Source organism: Anomaloglossus baeobatrachus, chromosome 6 (genome assembly GCF_048569485.1).
Source record: "Anomaloglossus baeobatrachus isolate aAnoBae1 chromosome 6, aAnoBae1.hap1, whole genome shotgun sequence".
In the NCBI taxonomy this organism is placed as follows: domain Eukaryota; kingdom Metazoa; phylum Chordata; class Amphibia; order Anura; family Aromobatidae; genus Anomaloglossus; species Anomaloglossus baeobatrachus.
Window position 1 is genome coordinate 49,075,472 of NC_134358.1, and position 18,774 is coordinate 49,094,245.

An 18,774-nucleotide genomic window follows, 5' to 3' on the forward strand; every position below is an offset into this window, starting at 1 on the left:
GCAAACCAACCAGAAACCAAGAAGCGGTGAAGAAAACATGTGCTGGGAAGAAAAACAAAACAATTCTCTGCAGGAAATAAACTGGGGTTTGCCCAATAAAGTGAACCCCTAAACTGCAAGTCTGGAACTCCTGAACTCAAGTCCACCTAAAGGTATAGCCAGCAAGGAACATATAAAACCCAACCCGAATGTGATTGGGTAGGCCAATATGAAGAAACACCTGGAGAGGAGCAAACAAGAAAGGAGAATTAAAGGTATCGTCTCACTAAACGACTTACCAGCGATTCCGACCACGATATGACCTGGTCAGATTCGCTGGTGCATCGCTACATGGTCGCTGGTGAGCTGTCAATCAGACAGATCTCACCAGCGACCAGTGACCAGCCACCAGCCAGCAGCGACTCGTGGAAACGATGCTGCGCTTGGTAACCAAGGTAAATATCGGGTAACTAAGCAAAATGCTTTGCTTGGTTACCCGATATTTACCCTGGTTACCAGCGCACACCGCATAGCGCTGGCTCCCTGCACTCGTAGCCAGGGTACACATCGGGTTACTAAGCAAAGTGCTTCACTTAGTTACCTGATGTGTACTCTGGCTACGTGTGCAGGCAGACAGCACAGGCAGCCTGAGAACGGCGTACGCTAGTAACCAAGGTAAATGTCGGGTAACCAAGCAAAGCGCTTCGCTTGGTTACCCGATGTGTACCTTGGTTACCAGCGTTCGCAGCTTCCAGACGCTGGCTCCTTGCTCCCTGCACATGCAGATCGTTGCTCTCTCGCTGTCAAACACAGTGATGTGTGCTTCACAGCGGGAGAGCAACGAGCAAAAAATTAACCAGCACTGTGTGTAACGAGCAGCGACCTCACAGCAGGGGCCAGGTCGCTGCTTAGTGTCACACAGCGAGATCGCTAATGAGGTCACTGGTGCGTAACAAAACCTGTGACTCAGCAGCGATCTCGCTAGCGATCTCGCTATGTGAGAAGTACCCCTAAGATAATTGGAACCATTAGGATGTAGATAAGGAAGAAAAGGCAATAGCCCAGTAAACAGAGGAACCAACCATGCCACTGGATTGAATCCCCAAATTGAGCCATGACAAAAATGACTGCTAGCTAACTGAGGAATCAGGTTACAGCTATTTACTGAAGTCCATGAAAAAGAGGTAGAGAAGCAGGACTACATCCTTCTAGTAAATTATCTCAATCTAGAGCTGGATTCACAGTTACACTGCTCAATATTGCTGTATCATATCCTTCATCAAGTGCTGAATCTGTGTGCTACGTAGAGAGAGGAGAGTAGGAGACGCTTATTTCTATGTATGTTGGGAGTTTGAGACATCATAGTAGCTATTAGTTTAGAGATAACTAAACATTAGAGGTGGAGCCTGCTGGGAAATCTGGTAATACAAGTCATACAATCGCCAGAAATAGTGTTATTCCACATGTACACACATTACAGCTTATAGTGAAAAGTTACCTAAATTGGCAAATACGCGTTTCTTGTACTTTCCCTAAATCTACTTTTACCACTGAAAAAACTTCTAGACCATTAACCTTTTGAGACAACATGCATTCCTCCTACGTTTCCCTAGTTCTAACCCAAGTTCCTCTTTGCTCTCGAAATGTCCTCCTTCTTCTGAAGCCTGGGTGCATGACATGTCCTATGTCATCAACACTAACTAGCCAGCATTGAGGTTCTGCGCAGGCGCACTTTGATCGGCCCTGAGCAGGACAGATCAAAGTATTGTAGTGCGCCTGCACAGGACCTCAATGCTGGCGAGTGTGGATGACATAGGACATGTCATGCACTCAGGCTTCAGAAGAAGGAAGACAAAGATGGTCGGAAGAGGAGGCGCCAGTACCAGAGAACGGAGACACCCATCTAACCAGTCTGCACTGCACCGTCCTTTAGGTGAGTATTATAAAGTGATTTTTATGTTCTACACAGCGGCCTGGGCTCTTATATACAGAATGTTGAGTGCTGTATATAAGCCCAGTGGTGGTGGCCGCAGGCTTATAGTCACCAAATCTGGTGACAGGTTCCCTTTAAGGTGGCTCTACACTCTTTGGATTCATGTTAATGGACAAAAAAATACATCTCCTACATGATAAACATCAAGTGTCTACTGACCATTTAAATATTTAGTTGTGAAATTTCAATGTACCTCTTTTTCATCTGCAGTCAATCCTTCTGTGAGAGGAGCATAGAGGATCATATACCCAGTAGCACCTGCAACACCGACCCATTTTGCCCTCATACTTCGGTGAGTGACGTCATACAGTTCAAGATCGGAGGCCATGGGTAATGCCACTAAAAAGGAATAATATAAAGTAATAATACTTATTGTAACAACAATGAACAAGGAAACTAGAAGACTTACCCCCACTTCCTGTAGGGAAACAAAGAGCCGCCTTCACTTCTTGTTGAGAGAAAAAGACCCACCCCCATTTCCTGTAGCGGCAGTAAGACCCACCCCATTTCCTGTAGCGGCAGTAAGACCCACCCCATTTCCTGTAGCGGCAGTAATACCCACCCCATTTCCTGTAGCGGCAGTAAGACCCACCCCATTTCCTGTAGCGGCAGTAAGACCCATCCCATTTCCTGTAACGGCAGTAGGACCCACCCCATTTCCTGTAGCGGCAGTAAGACGCACCCCCATTTCCTGTAACCGCAGTAAGACCCACCCCCATTTCCTGTAGGCGCAGTAGGACCCACCCCATTTTCTGTAGCGGCAGTAAGACCCACCCCCACTTCATGTACAGAGACAATGACCAGTCTCCTCTTTATGTACAGAGAGAAAGACTCACCTTTACTGTTTGTAGAGACTAAAATAAGCCCCCACTTTGTATAAAGAGACAAAGACCCACCCCCACTTTGTGTAGACAAATAAAGACCCACCCCCACTTTGTGTAGACAAATAAAGACCCACCCCCACTTTGTGTAGACAAATAAAGACCCACCCCCACTTTGCGTAGACAGATAACCCCCCCACTTTGTGTAGACAGATAAACACCCTCCCACTTTGTGTAGACAGATAAACACACAACCCCACTTTGTATAGATAGATAACGCCCCCCCCACTTTGTGTAAACAGATAAACACTGGTCCCCACTTCTTGTAACCCATCCTGACGTTTCTGCTGCTACAGACGGATTACCCTCAACAGCAGGCAGTGGACTGCTCTTTATACAGAAGAGAGACATCTTGTGGTTGGCAACTTGGAGTGTTTTTTTTTCAGGGGTGATACAACATAATCTAGGGATCACTTTATTTGAAAATTATCCAGTTATCACATTAGCTATCAAATGAGATCAAGTTGAGTGACGGTACAGGAACTGTACATTTACTATAACTACTTGACATCTAGTAGGACGTTTCCCTCATACTGACTGGATTTTATGGGTTTTGCTGATGCTTTTTGTAATTCACCTGATAAACCTATTAACAATAGAGGACACACAATAAGACAATATTTTGCCTTTCTAATTTATGACTAGTTGGATTATTTCTTATTTATTTGGATTTTGCCAAAATTCAATGCAGACGAGTCTGATGATTTTTTTTTTCCTGTGCCAAATGCTTTTCATGGCTCTACGTATTTGCTAAATATACAGTTTCTCTGGAGAGGGAAGTCGGATTGGAAACTCATGGATGATTTGCCCCAACCTATTATCTATGGCGCTGTCCATTTGTGGGAGGCTGCAAATTTGTGGGAACTGTTTCCCAAAAAATTGGAGTAGTCCCGGCAAATTTAAGGCAGTTGGTATATATACTGCAAGAAGTGAACACTAATGGGAAAAAATGTAGCTGGCTGCAATATTAGACTATCAGTGAAGTTTGTTTTTTAGCAGCATGCCAAAAAACAAAACCAAGCTGTGCCACTGCGTCCCCTGGCAGGTATGTGGTGGCACAGTAGAGGCCTCATGCACTAGAAGAAACCCTATTATGACCTTATGACTTACAATGAGTACCACACTTGTTCCACAACCATAGAAACATCTTATGTTCCTTAGGCAAAAACATAAAATGTCTTCTGTATGAAGGAGACGTTACTCACATGTGGTTTCAGCACCGCGCAGTCCTTCCGTAGTGCTCCGAGAGTACACAGCAAACACGGCTACTTGATATTCTGTCAGAGACATCAGGTTCTTGAGCACCGTGGTGGACACGCTGCCATCTACTATAACCTGTAAAGCCAACAGTCCTTAATATGTGCAGGAACCAACCCAATGTAGATATCAGAGATGAACACACAGGCACTTTTGGTGACCAAATCAGTTCATGTTAGAAAGTAATAATATTGCAATGCCTATATTGCTAGTGCTTACCTCTTCTGGTTGTCCTCCCTTGGTCGGATAATATACCACACGGTATTTTTCAACATTTCCTGGAGCGTGACTCCAACTAACGCGGAAACTTCTTGCCGTTACTTCTGATGTTACTAATTCAGATGGAGATCCAATTTCCTCAACTATGTCCGCTTGAAACAAAAACAAAATTGTCGACAATCTTAGTATCCATTTTCTGAAACCAGACATGTCACCATTTATCCAATGTGCCTATTGAGGAAGTTCTGAATTTTCGGTTAGTGTGTAGTCTCACTTTGGTCCATGTAACGCTCGTTGCCAGAGATGGTAAAGCGGCGGGCCGAAGTGGACCCACTGGATCACGAGCTTAACCCTTCAGTGGGAGGGGCTTGACTAAATACCCACCGCGAAGCGGGTGCTAGGTGCTACTCCCAGTGCAGAGACTGGGACTGTGGCAGCTGACCCCAGGGCAGGGACAAACGCAGGTGAGGACAGGCTGAGTCTCTAGTGTAGACAGGGACCACCATGGTAGCTGAGGAAGACAGCACAAGCAGGGTGGACAAGCAGAGTCACTAGCAAGGCTGGGAACACCGGATGGCTGAGGCAGATGGCACGGCCATGACTGACAGGCAGAGTAGCTAATACTGTATAACAGGAACCACCGGAGAGGCTGAGGCAGAAGGCAAGGCCAAGACGGACACAGTCAGAGTAACTAGAGCCAACAGGGCAGGACGGACTGGAGTCAGGTACAGGCAGGACAGGACTGGAACCAGGTGCCAATAGGGCAGGACGGGCTGGGACCAGGTACAAGCAGAACAGGACAGACAAAGGGACCTGAAAACTAGCTGGCTAGAGCACGGACCACTAACTAACTAAACAAGATATTGATCACGCACCTCCCCTAGTGGGAGAGTGCTTTAACTACCCAGTGCCTCTCAGCAATAGGCTGATAGTTACTTCCTGGAACTGACACACTGGCCCTTTAAGAGAAGGGCAGCGGTGTGTGAGCACGCCCTAGAAGCACTCCAGGAGGCCCTCTGCGGCGTGCACAGACCGTGGGAGAGGGAAGCAGGAAGCACCCGCGTGGAGAAGCGCGGGGACGCCGGACAGCGTGGAGACAGCTGGCCGCGGTGGTGAGTAAGGGCACATCCTTGCGGAGAGGAGAGCAAGAGGTGCAGGGATGCCAACGCTACAGTCCAACCATGCAACATATCCTCCACATATCTGGAGTATGTTGGGTTTACTTACTCCATCATGGAACAGCACTATCTCTTTCCCTCTCCATACACCACAGTTTTGCAGAGGATCTAGCAAGGACGCCAAGTGGCTCATGTGTAGAGCACATGGCCAATTTGTGAGAAGAGTAGACTATTTAATGCGACTACACACCAGTGGTAGTTTTAAGCATATTTGCCCTATGACTGTCAGGCCCCATAGATTGTTGACTACTCTTTTGGCCTCACTCCTGTATTGCATGCCTGACTCGTCTTGGCTACCATTACCTGGACCTCAGCTTAACCTTTAGATATGTCCTTTATTGCTCTTACCTTCCATTTCATGAAAAGTATATTCTCTAGTTTGAAAGTCATGTATAGAATGAAGGATAACTTCACAATCATTGGGACCCCTACCGATTCCAAGATCCGGAGCTCTGAAGAGCCCTATCTGAATAGAGCAGAGGTTGATCATACGCACTGCCGCTCCAAGAGGTCTTAAAGAGAGTGCAGAAGACCGACTGAGCGCATGATTCACCTTCTCTCCATTCAGCCAGGGCTCTTCAAAGCTCCAATAATTGGGAATGCTGGGAGGTAGTGATTGAGACATTATTCCTTATCTCCCAGATAACTTTCAAATCTAAGAATATCCCTTTAAGGATATCCCTTAAGAAATTTTTAGCTGTGGACTCATTCATGGTCAAGCGAGCAAGAGTTAAGGATACTTTACACGCTGCGATATCGCTAACGATATATCGTCGGGGTCATGTCGTTAGTGACGCACATCCGGCGCCATTAGCATCATCGCAGCGTGTGACACCAATAAGCGACGATCAACGAGCGCAAAATCGTGAAAAATCGCTGCTCGTTGAGACGTCGTTCATTTCCTTAATATCGTTGCTGCTGCAGGTATGATGTTGTTCGTCGTTCCTGTGGCAGCACACATCGCTATGTGTGACAACGCAGGAACAACAAACATCTCCTTACCTGCGTCCACCGGCAATGAGGAAGGAAAGAGGTGGACGGCATGTTCCGGCCGCTCATCTCCGCCCCTCCTCTGCTATTGGACAGCTGCCGTGTGACGCTGCACGAACCGCCCCCTTAGAAAGGAGGCGGTTTGCCAGCCAGAGCGACGTCGCAGGGAAGGTAAGTCCATGTGACGGGTGTTAGCGATGTTGTGCGCCACGGGCAGCGATTTGCCCGTGACGCACAACTGACAGGGGCGGGTACGCTCGCTAGCGATATCGGTACCGATATTGCAGCGTGTAAAGTACCCTTTAATCTTTGCTAGCCTGCTTGTTACTTCTGGAATCACATGTTGTTGGAAGCCTATAATATTTGCTCCCTACCTTTTTAAGATGGTGGAATCTGGCTACCTATGCCAACTATAGTTCATAGCTGTGTTTGTCTTTTGTGCTGTTATGTCCCAGTCCTCTGATGATTGTATTGCTTTGTGCTTGGAGTTGTTGTGGAGGTCAACTGTTGTTTTGTTGTTTCCTCCCTACTTTTATTTTCCTCCTTATCACTTGTTGTCTTATACCTCTATGTGAGTGTGCTGTGAGATGGAGTCTTGGTTTCACTTGTTTGTCTTTTGCTGTGGGTTTAATCACACTCTTTTCCCAACCCTTCCCTGGGCTAGGTGGGAGGGGGTATAGGATCAGGGCTGGTCAAGTTCAGGGCCAGGAAGGCGGCCCAGACATCCTCACCTTCAGAGGTAACTCTGAAATCAGGGATAGCTAGGGCCCCCCTAGTCTGAGGGCAAGTGTAGGAGCCCCTGCCCCCTGCTATCTCCATAACCACCATGACACAGCCACAGAGAACCTAAATATCTCAACAACTGTGTCACCCTTAACCAGTCATGGAAAAAGAGGATTACTATAGGTGAAATTGCACTGCCTGGTTACTTTCATGGCTAGTAAAGAAATCAGACCATTAAAATGGGCCAGCCAAAAACCTGATGGATGGATTTTGGTATTGAGATTAACTGGCACAGATATACTATGAAGGTAACCACGTCACCCAGTGTGGCCATCTCTTGTCCGATTTCTCTCTGGATATTGCCCGGTCTAGAAGGAATATATTTATAATAGCAGAACTAATAATAATTATTCAGCCTCAATCGTTACTGACTTTTTTGCGAAAATCTAGCCCTGGGGAGGAGTAATCCTTAGTTGTGAAAAACAATAGCAAGGTCTTAAAAACCGAGAAACTAATGAGTCATCACCATAGATAATGTTGATTTATTGTCATGAACGGATTTGTCGGCAATAGAGTCAAATATAAGAGATGACTATCCTTGTCACATTATATCCACCCAACAAACAGGGCTATAAAGAGCCAGCTGATGGCCCCGGGATGTGTAACATGCACGTACAGACGCTCACTTGTCTTTCAACTCAGGAAACGTCTTAACTCTAATCCCACTTGATCAGAAGTAAAGCTTTAAGGGGGTTTTCCAAGTCTGATTTTCATAGGGCACAGGCATACTGTAGCTTCAAAAAAATTAAATCAGTCTCACTTTCCTCTACCACTTCATCGCTGCCTCTCTGCAACTGTCCCTGCTCTTTATTGATGCGGCTGCAGTGGTGCTGTAGAGCAGGGTTCCCCAACTACAGTCCTCAATGCCCACCAACAGTGCATGTTTTCAGGATTTCCTTAGCATTGCACTGCTGTTGGAACCAGCACCTGGGCAGGTAATTACATTAACACCTGTGCAATACTAACGAAATCCCAAAAACCTGCACTGTTGGTGGGCCTTGAGGACTGGAGTTGGGGACCTCTGCTGTAGAGACACGCGAGGTCAGTGGGTGCTCTCGTCCACTGGCCCGGCCGCCTTTAAAAAGACCACATGGACCAGGGCTCATAGAAACTGAACACCCAAACTTCTTACCCGTGGGCAGAAGACTACTCAGACAACACAGGGTGCGGATGTTGCGGCCCTGACTTGCGGTACAGCTCCTGTTCCGGGGCATTCTGTTGTGTCCTCCTGCGGAGCCTATATACGCATTTGTGCCGCGTCTTGTGTGCTGTATTAATGTTAATCTTTGCCCTGTGACGGGCCATTCCCTGCACTTGGTCATTCGCCGGTTGTGGAAGGGTCTTAATCTAACGCATCTCTTGTGGGTATTGCTCTGCTTTATATGGGAGTGTTCCCACCCGGAGTGGCGCCAGTCATATTCTGTGGTTAGTTGCGGTAACCTGGCTCCTGGTTGTTCAGCGATTTGATCTTGGTACTCGACCCCAGACTGAACCCTGACTCGTCTCTGCCTTCTTTCTCCCCCCTGACTTTTCTGTTCCCGTCTGACTCCCGACTTCAGCTCCCCTCCTGACTACGCCTTTGCCTGTCCCTTCTGTTTGTATGTACTTTCCTGGTCACCTGAACCCCGGCTAGTTTTACGACCTTGCTCCTGTCTGCTAACTGAGTCTCGTCGCATCCTCTCAGTCCTGACCCCGGCCTGACTGACTTCCCTCCTTCTCTGGTGTCCTCAGTGCCACCTAGCTTACAATCTGTTACTGCACCACTCAGTGACTAATTCCTCACTCCTCTGTGGGAGGGACGTTACAGCGAGAACCACAATAAATAGACTTTATTGGATCCCCAACAGACAAGGGCATATAACACAAAACCATGCAAACCACATGATGTGACAGGCAACAGAGTCTCACCCGTCCGCTAACTCAATAAAGAGTAGAAAATTCATACATTTGGAGCTTCTGGGCCACATACCCCAAACCAGCATCACCCTGCTTCTGGCAGGCACCCACCAGGAACAGGATAGTGACAAAAGTAGGAAGCGTCACGAGCACAGCAAAGTCCATAGCCAGGTAACCGAATTGTCCCAACCTGGGTTTCTTCCAGCCAAATCCTAGAACCCTCGGCAGTACTCCTGCACACTAGAATCCAGTTTCTGATCCCCTAACCGGCGAGAAAGTGCCTAGGCTGGATAATGGACTTCCAACCGGGACCGAAACCCATGAAGCAAAAGAACACCCTGATGACTCAGGCAGTCCCTTTTTATATCTCTTGGGCACTCGTCCCAGGGTATTGTGGTCTTACTGGATTCTTAGAATAAGGCTGTGCTCTTATTGGGTGGCATTCCAATCCGCACAGTTAATTCTCCGGTATAATTCTCCCCTGAATAAGGTAGACAGAGAGGCTGAGGAGATGTACATTAAATTAGCAATACACAACTTCAGAAAATGGAAGGCTCCAATGATTCCAGCCGAAAACTATAAGGGACCCATGTCTGGCCACATTGAGAACATTAACCACTGACAGACATTAATAGGGCTGTGTCTTCACAGTGACATCTTGACTTCAACAGGTCAATCTCTGGGTTCATCAGTCATGTCAATGTAGACGGTACAAAATCACGAAGTGGCCATGTGTAGTAGATGTGTATGTCAAAGACCAGGGTCAGATGCAGAGAAACAGTATTGATGCTGCATTGGTTAAATAAGGCTGACTTATTATTTTTAGACAGAGAATGCCAGTGCCCTAAAAACAAAAATTCACCTAAAAACCCCTTTTAAGTGCAAGGGTCTTAATGCAAAATATATGGCAGAACCTAATACTGGTGTCCTCCTCTGGGGCAGATGGGCCTAGGGGTCTACTGCTGGGTACGATTGTTAATTCTCCACCCCCTGTAGTTACATCTGAGCTTAGTGGAGGCTTGGTGGAGGCGATAAAATCTATGGTTCTCCTCACTTACCTTTAATTGTGATGTCTATATCCTCCACTCTCTCGCACACGGTTTTAGTAAGCGACTCAACAATAGAGTTCATGATGTTGAAATCGGCCACATTGTACACGTGGTTGCTGTCTGGCTCTGAGGCAATCTCCTTCAGTTCATTAACATCAGCATTTTTCACACCTTTAATTGGATTGGAGGAGATAAAATTGAAAAACAAGATGATATTATACCAGGAAATGAAAATTGTCACCACCCCCAAAGTAATGGGAAGGTTGTATAGACAGATGGGTTATTTTCTTAAATGTATTACACCTCCAGTCATCCAAAATTTGTATATAAGCCTTCATCATTTCCCACCTAGATTACTGCAACACCCTTGTTACCAACTCTAAAGGGAACTTTACACGCTGTGACATCGCTACGGCAACGTCACACGCACATACCTTGTCAGCAACGTCACTGTGACCGCCGAACAATCCCTCCCTCAAGGGGGAGGTGAGTTCGGCATCATAGCGACGTCACTGCGGCGTCACTAAGCGGCCGGCCAATAGAAGCGGAGGGGCAGAAATGAGCGGGACATAACATCCCACCCACCTCCTTCCTTCCGCATTGCCAGCGGCTGCAGGTAAGGAGATGCTCATCGTTCCTGCAGTGTCACACACAGCGATGTGTGAAGCCGCAGGAACGACGAACAACATCGTACTGGTGGCAGCAGCGATATTAAGGAAATGAACGACGTATCCCCGTTTTGGAACGATTTTGCGATCGTTGATCGTCGCTCATTAGTGTTACACGCTGCGATGTCCCTACCGGCGCCGGATGTGCGTCACTAATGACGTGACTCCGACGATATATCGGTAGCAATGTCGCAGCGTGTAAAGTACCCCTAACTCTTGTTTTCTAGGGAAGGTTGTATGGACCGATGGGTTATTTTCTTAACAAATGTATTATACCTCCAGTCATTGTAAATTCATGCATATGCCCTCATAATTTCCCACCTAGATTACTACAACATCCTTTTTGCTACCAACTCTGAAGAGTACTTTACACGTTGCGATATCGCTATCGATATCGCTAGCAACTGTACCTGCTACCATCGGATGTGCGTCACGGGCAAATCGCTGCCCGTGGCGCACAACATCGCTTACACCCGTCACACGCACTTTCCTTCTCTGTGACATCGCTGTGGCCGGCAAACCGCTTCGTTTCTAAGGGGGCAGTTCGTGCAGCGTCACAGTGACGTCACACGGCAGGCGTTCAATAGAAGCGGAGGGGCGGATATGAACAGGACAAACATCCCGCCCACCTCCTTCCTTCCTCATTGCGGGCGGGCGCAGGTACAATGCAGTTCCTCGTTCCTGCGGTGTCACACATAGCGATGTGTACTGCCACAGGAACGATAAACAACCTCGCTACTCACCAGACAACGATTTTTGGTAAATGAACGACGTGACACAGACCAACGATTTTTGCCTCTTTTGCAATTGTTTTAGGTTGCTCATAGGTGGTGCATGCTACAATGTTGCTAACGACACCGGATGTGCGTCACAAACACCGTAACCCCGGCGATATATCGTTAGCGATGTCGCAGCGTGTTAATGGCCCTTAACACTCTTGTACTTTATCTCTCTAATCTATCCTTAATTCATTTCTCTCATTATTTCTCAACATCTCCTCCTCTCTGCCAGTTCTATCAATGGCTACCTACTGTCCAAAAAATGTATTTAGAAATACACATAATGATACACAGGACAGTCCCCATCCTCCATGCACCTCTGCCTGATATCTCCTCATTCTCTGCTGTCCTCTTGTCTGCAGCGCACATGTAATGACAATTCTTTTTCCCGTGGATCCTCTATAATTGGGAACTTACTACTCAAAAGTATCAGTGTGGGTTCACAAACTATGAGTGTGGGTTCACACATTGCACCCAGGGTTAAATTTTCCTTTCCCGTTTTCCCTAAATTGTGGCAAAAATAGCAAGGGAGATTTATTAATCTAATTGCAACAGAATTCTGCTGCAATTTGTGCCACAAAATGTCTTTCATGACTTGCACCATATTTTATGAAAATTAGTACAACTTATCAATGGGGACGACTTAGCAAGAAAAGGGCAATGCCTAAACATGCAACACTGCACATCCCAAATATGTCTCAAAATTTTGGCAAAATTTTTCAGCACAAAATAGGTGAAGTAATAAGTGGCATAAATTTAGACTAGGCAGTAATATAGAGATGGACCAGATTTGTACATCAATATATCATAAAGCATAAACCACTATGATATTAAATTTGGTGCGTTTTAAAGGGAACCTGTAACTAGATTCTTACCAGGGACTATAGGGATAGATCTGACTAGTCCGACGTGGCCCCTGGCCGGCTGCTCCTGTACCGCTCATACTGATTGACAGGTCTCTCCATATGTACACATGCAGTAGAAGAAACCTGTCAATTTTCTGGAGAACTGTTGGCCGGGGAAACACTGGAGTAGACAGATCTCTCCCTACAGCGTTTGGCTGGCATTTCGAACTCTGGAACTCTGCTTTCTTGGAAAAGCTGTGATGTTTCAGATGAAAACTGTGATGCCAGTCACTACTTACGGATAGTATAGACGGAAGGGTAGTGAGACAATCCGGGGTCAGGAAACAGGAGGACACGACAGGACACAGGGAGTAAGCAGAAACGCAATCAAGTGACAGACCGAGGGTCAGAATTCCAGGAGGGTACGTATTAGATTCAGGGAGCAAACAGAGACGTGGTCAGTTAACAGTCCGAGGTCAGAAGCCAGAAGGAAACGACAAGAAACGGGAGTGGGCAGAGAGGAGTCAAACAACGGTCCCAAGTCAAGAAACTTAGATGAAAACACAAGCACGAACAGGAGCCAAGAGCACAACTGCAGAACCAGAGAGTACAACTGGCGAGGTTCTGGGAGAGCATGCTCAGTAACGAAACAGAGCAATTACCAGGAAGATGAAACGGCTGAGTAAAAGCATCTCCCAGAACCTGCATGGAATCCTGTGCTGTCAAACAACCAACAATCAGCTAGTGCTCCCAGCAGAACATGTCCAAATGCAAAATGCTCTTCACAAAGGAAACATGTCACTGCCGGCTCTGTAGTACAGGAAGGAGCGGCAGAGCATCACCTGTGTGCAAGATGCTCTGCACAGAGGAATCGTAGCAAAAACATACTTGACCGCAATCATGCAGACTGGCCCTGATCTATGATGCCATGGATTGGGCAGTATGAAGCTAGTGACAGGTTCCCTTTTGACTTGTGTAAGTTGGCACTGTCTAAGAAACAGACAGTATAGATAACTATGCCCATATGTGTTTTGCCAAAATTTTAGAAACTCGCTCCAAATAAATGTCCTTTGGCCACAGTAAGTGAACCCATACTCCCTTTCTTGCACCATACTAATATTCAAAGGTGACCGGAAACCCTCCGTGTCTGGAGAAAAGCTGAAAACTGGCTATAATCTTGTTACACAACTTGAAGCAATTTATGAAAAATATAAATAAAAAATCTTTTTGCCCTATTTCTCAATCAATGGTGCAATAATAATAATACTAATAATAATAATAATAATAAAAAAAAAAAATCCATTATACAGGGGTTGAGAAATTCTTCAGCTCTTACCAATAGCAAACAGTTCAATGCCTGCATCTTTCAGGCTCTTGGCAGGTGGAATAACATCATCTTGAGATTTTCCATCCGTAATCAAAATGCCGATCTTTGGAAGGTCCGTTCTCGCTCCGGCTTCTGGTTTAAAGCTATTTTCCAGGATGTACGTTAAGGCCAATCCTAGAGAACAATGCAAATAGTAAAGAGATAGGAAATCATAGAAAGCAAAAGTCATAGAAATTGAGAAATGTATCCAGTGAGAATCTTTACAATAAAAAACATATCCCAGACCATAACTATATATTAAATAGCTCCTCCGGGCACATGTGAACATCCCTCCAAAATAGTAAAGAGCATAATATTGTCAATGTGTGGAGGAATTATAATTGTTATATTCTTGTACATAGGGGTAGTATTATAGTAGTTATATTCTTGTACAAAGGGGCAGTATTATAGTAGTTATAGTCTTTTACATAGGGGCAGTATTATAGTAGTTATATTCCTGTACATAGGGAGCAGTATTATAGTAGTTATATTCTTGTACATAGGAGCAGTATTATAGTAGTTATATTCTTGTACAAAGGGGCAGTATTATAGTAGTTATATTCTTGTACAAAGGGGCAGTATTATAGTAGTTATATTCTTGTACATAGGAGCAGTATTATAGTAGTTATATTCTTGTACATAGGAGCAGTATTATAGTAGTTATATTCTTGTACATAGGAGGCAGTATTATAGTAGTTATATTCTTGTACATAGGGGCAGTATTATAGTAGTTATATTCTTGTACATAGGGGCAGTATTATAGTAATTATATTCTTGTACTTAGGAGCAGTATTATAGTAGCTATATTCTTGTACATAGGGGCAGTTTTATAGTAGTTATATTCTTGTACATAGGAGCAGTATTATAGTAGTTATATTCTTGTACATAGGGGCAGTATTATAGTAGTTATATTCTTCTACAAAGGGGGCAGTATTATAGTAGTTATATTCTTGTACATAGGGGCAGTATTATAGTAGTTATATTCTTGTACATAGGGGCAGTATTATATTAGTTATATTCTTGTACTTAGGAGCAATATTATAGTAGCTATATTCTTGTACATAGGGGCAGTAATATAGTAGTTATATTCTTGTACATAGGGGCAGTATTATAGTAGTTATATTCTTGTACATAGGGGCAGTATTATAGTAATTATATTCTTGTACTTAGGAGCAGTATTATAGTAGCTATATTCTTGTACATAGGGGCAGTATTATAGTAGTTATATTCTTGTACATAGGGGCAGTATTATAGTAGTTATATTCTTGTACATAGGGGCAGTATTATAGTAGTTATATTCTTGTACATAGGGGCAGTATTATAGTAGTTATATTCTTGTACATAGGAGCAGTATTATAGTAGTTATATTCTTGTACATAGGGGCAGTATTATAGTAGTTATATTCTTGTACATAGGGGCAGTATTATAGTAGTTATATTCTTGTACATAGGGGGCAGTATTATAGTAGTTATATTCTTCTACATAGGGAGCAGTATTATAGTAGTTATATTCTTATACATAGGAGCAGTATTATAGTAGTTATATTCTTGTACATAGGTGCAGTATTATAGTAGTTATTTTCTTGTACGTAGGAACAGTATTATAGTAGTTATATTCTTGTACATAGGGGCAGTATTATAGTAGTTATATTCTTGTACATAGGGGGCAGTATTATAGTAGTTATATTCTTGTACATAGGGGGCAGTATTATAGTAGTTATATTCTTGTACATAGGGACAGTATTATAGTAGTTATATTCTTGTACATAGGGGGCAGTATTATAGTAGTTATATTCTTGTACATAGGGGGCAGTATTATAGTAGTTATATTCTTGTACATAGGGGCAGTATTATAGTAGTTATATTCTTGTACATAGGGGACAGTATTATAGTAGTGATATTCTTGTACATAGGGGGCAGTATTATAGTAGTTATATTCTTGTACATAGGGACAGTATTATAGTAGTTATATTCTTGTACATAGGGGGCAGTATTATAGTAGTTATATTCTTGTACATAGGGGCAGTATTATAGTAGTTATATTCTTGTACATAGGGGACAGTATTATAGTAGTGATATTCTTGTACATAGGGGGCAGTATTATAGTAGTTATATTCTTGTACATAGGGGGCAGTATTATAGTAGTTATATTCTTGTACATAGGGACAGTATTATAGTAGTTATAGTCTTGTACATAGGGGGCAGTATTATAGTAGTTATATTCTTGTACATAGGGGGCAGTATTATAGTAGTTATATTCATGTACATAGGAGCAGTATTATAGTAGTTATGTTCTTGTACATAGGGGGCAGTATTATAGTAGTTATATTCATGTACATAGGAGCAGTATTATAGTAGTTATGTTCTTGTACATAGGGGGCAGTATTATGGCAGTTACATTTTTATATAGGAGGAGTTGTTTCCGAGGGTGAGTACCACTAGTCTTTCAATGATCCATATCTCAGTACCTGTGAGTGTGTTTCCACCTTTATACGGAAGGTTACGGACGGCGTCTATCACGGCGACCTTGGTGTCGTAGGTGTTCAGGTTCCATTCTATTCTGGGGTCTCCACTGTACTGCGCCAAACCTGGACCAGAAAAAAAAAATACTGAGCAGCCCTTAACATAAATTCCACACATTTCTTGAAATACAGTTATCATCACATTACCTATCCTGGTTTTATCAGCGCCAACGTTGAAGGCATTGACCAAGTTCTCTATGAACAGGCGGACAAGTCTAAAGTTAAGTCTTCCGATGCTCCATGAGCCGTCCACCAGAATCACGATGTCGGCATTTGCCGGCGATTTACAGGAAAATTTAACATCTAGGATTCAGAACAAAAAAACATAGGAAATATATCAATGAGGACTGGGAGTAGTGATAATTGTGGGAAAAATAATATTTTTTTATTAATACATTACTGTTATCTGGTGTGCAGAATGAATGGTAGATAATAAGAATAGAAATTAAATATAGGGGGAATTTATGTTATATTTCTGGGTAGTTTTCTTTTGACGAGGCTCCACAAAATTAACTGGAACCTGTCCCATTATAAATAAAAAAATAAAGTCGAACAAATTTATTAATGAAATTAATTCTTCTATTTGTTCAAACTTAAAATACAATAAAAATGATTGAAAATTAAATAAATAAAAAAATTAAAATAAAACAAAAATAAAACAAAAAAACATTCTTAAAAAGCAATAAATAGATAAATTAAAAAAAAGCAAATCTCAAACTTAATATGGAAAAAAGTATAGAAATATGATTTGTGAGTTAGGACGGCGTCCGGCAGAGTCGATTGATTTGCTGGAGGACTTTTTGGGTATTAAAGATATAGATCAGTCATGAATATTTGATCCTTTAAGATGAGTTTAACCAGCGACCCTAAAACGGAATAAAGAAGAGCGAGGTTATTAGATAAAAAAAGTAAATAATAAATAGCCAGTATAATAAAAGCGCTTCTCAGTTTATTACATGTAGCAAAAGTTTATTTTTTACTTATTGCTCAGCTGTGCGCCACCAAATCTCTCATAATGCGCTGCATCATAGTATGCTCTGCATAGCCATTAACGCCAGGCAGGGGTGGGATTCAGACCGTTCTCTCTGGTTGTGGGGAACCGATTGTTAAAATTGCAACCGGCAAGAAGCAGCGCCCCGACCCGGTGCTGGGGGCTCGCTGGATTTAACTGAGTGCGTACTTAGATGCTCATACAGTTGAAATATTTTGAGTATATATTGAATATACTATATATTGAATATAAATATATTGAAATCCCTCTTGTGCCGAAATTGTTAAAATAGTTGCCGGCTTATCATAGGCTGGCATCTGACGTCAGTGCGCACGTCACCAGCATTAGCCGCCGGCCTATCAGAGGCCAACATCTGACGTCAGTGTGCATGTCGCCGGCGTATGCGGTCATTGCCATGCACCGGCCTGTCCGTGCCACCAGTGAAGCAAGAAGAGGACGCGGCTGAATCTTTTTTTTAATTGAATTTAAGAATTGTATTTATATAGGGACCAGGATGGATGACATATGGGGAACAAGATGGCGGATTATATGGGGACCAGGATGGATGAGAACTGGGAACCAAGATGGGGGATTATACAGGGACCAAGATGGATGACATATGGGAATCAAGATGGGGGATTATATGGGGACCAGGATGGATGACACATGGGGACCATATGAGGATCGGGATGGATGGCATATGGGGAGCAGGATAGGGGATTATATGTAGACCATTATGGATGACATATGGGAAGCAAGATGGAGGATTATATGGGTACCAGGATGACACATGGGAACCAAGATAGTGGATTATATGGGGACCAAGATGGATGACCATAAGGCAACCAAGTTTGGGGATTATATGGGGACCAGGATGGATGACATATGGGATCCAAGATTGAAGATTATATAGGAACCAGGATGGATGATATATGGGAACCAAGATGGGGGATTATATGAAGACCAGGATGGATGATATATGGGAACCAAGATGGGGGACTATATGAATACCAGGATGAGGGATTATATGGGGACCAGGATGGGGAGTTATATGAGGACCAGAATGGATGACATATGGGGACCAAACTAAGGGATTATTTGGGGACTAGTATGGATGATATATGGGGACCAAGATGGGGGATTATATCAATACCTGAATGAGGGATTATATGGAAACCAGGACGGGAACTATATGGGAACCAGGATGGATGATGTGGGGACCAGGATGGATGACATAGCATGAATGGGTGTGCGCCGTCTGATATACACTGTCCATTACAGCATGCAGTGATTTTTTTCTTCTGCCGAATTGGCCTGGGAAAAAAAAGGGCTGATCGGTACAACTCCATAGTATAACAATCGTCCAAGGGCAATCCAGT

At 43.8% G+C, this 18,774-nt stretch overlaps 1 protein-coding gene across 3 annotated transcripts in view; it reads right to left on the bottom strand.

Moving 5' to 3' along the window:
* The window catches only part of COL14A1 (collagen type XIV alpha 1 chain), a 248,413-nt gene that overhangs the window by 131,897 nt on the left and 97,742 nt on the right, over positions 1–18,774 (bottom strand). For all 3 annotated transcript variants that reach the window (XM_075352910.1, XM_075352908.1, XM_075352907.1), the window contains exons 6-12: positions 16,552–16,707; positions 16,351–16,470; positions 13,854–14,018; positions 10,235–10,396; positions 4,330–4,481; positions 4,059–4,188; positions 2,166–2,311 (exon numbers count right to left, since the gene is read on the bottom strand). In XM_075352910.1, coding sequence (XP_075209025.1) covers positions 2,166–2,311; positions 4,059–4,188; positions 4,330–4,481; positions 10,235–10,396; positions 13,854–14,018; positions 16,351–16,470; positions 16,552–16,707 — 1,031 coding nt within the window. The remainder of the gene's footprint in view (positions 1–2,165; positions 2,312–4,058; positions 4,189–4,329; positions 4,482–10,234; positions 10,397–13,853; positions 14,019–16,350; positions 16,471–16,551; positions 16,708–18,774) is intronic.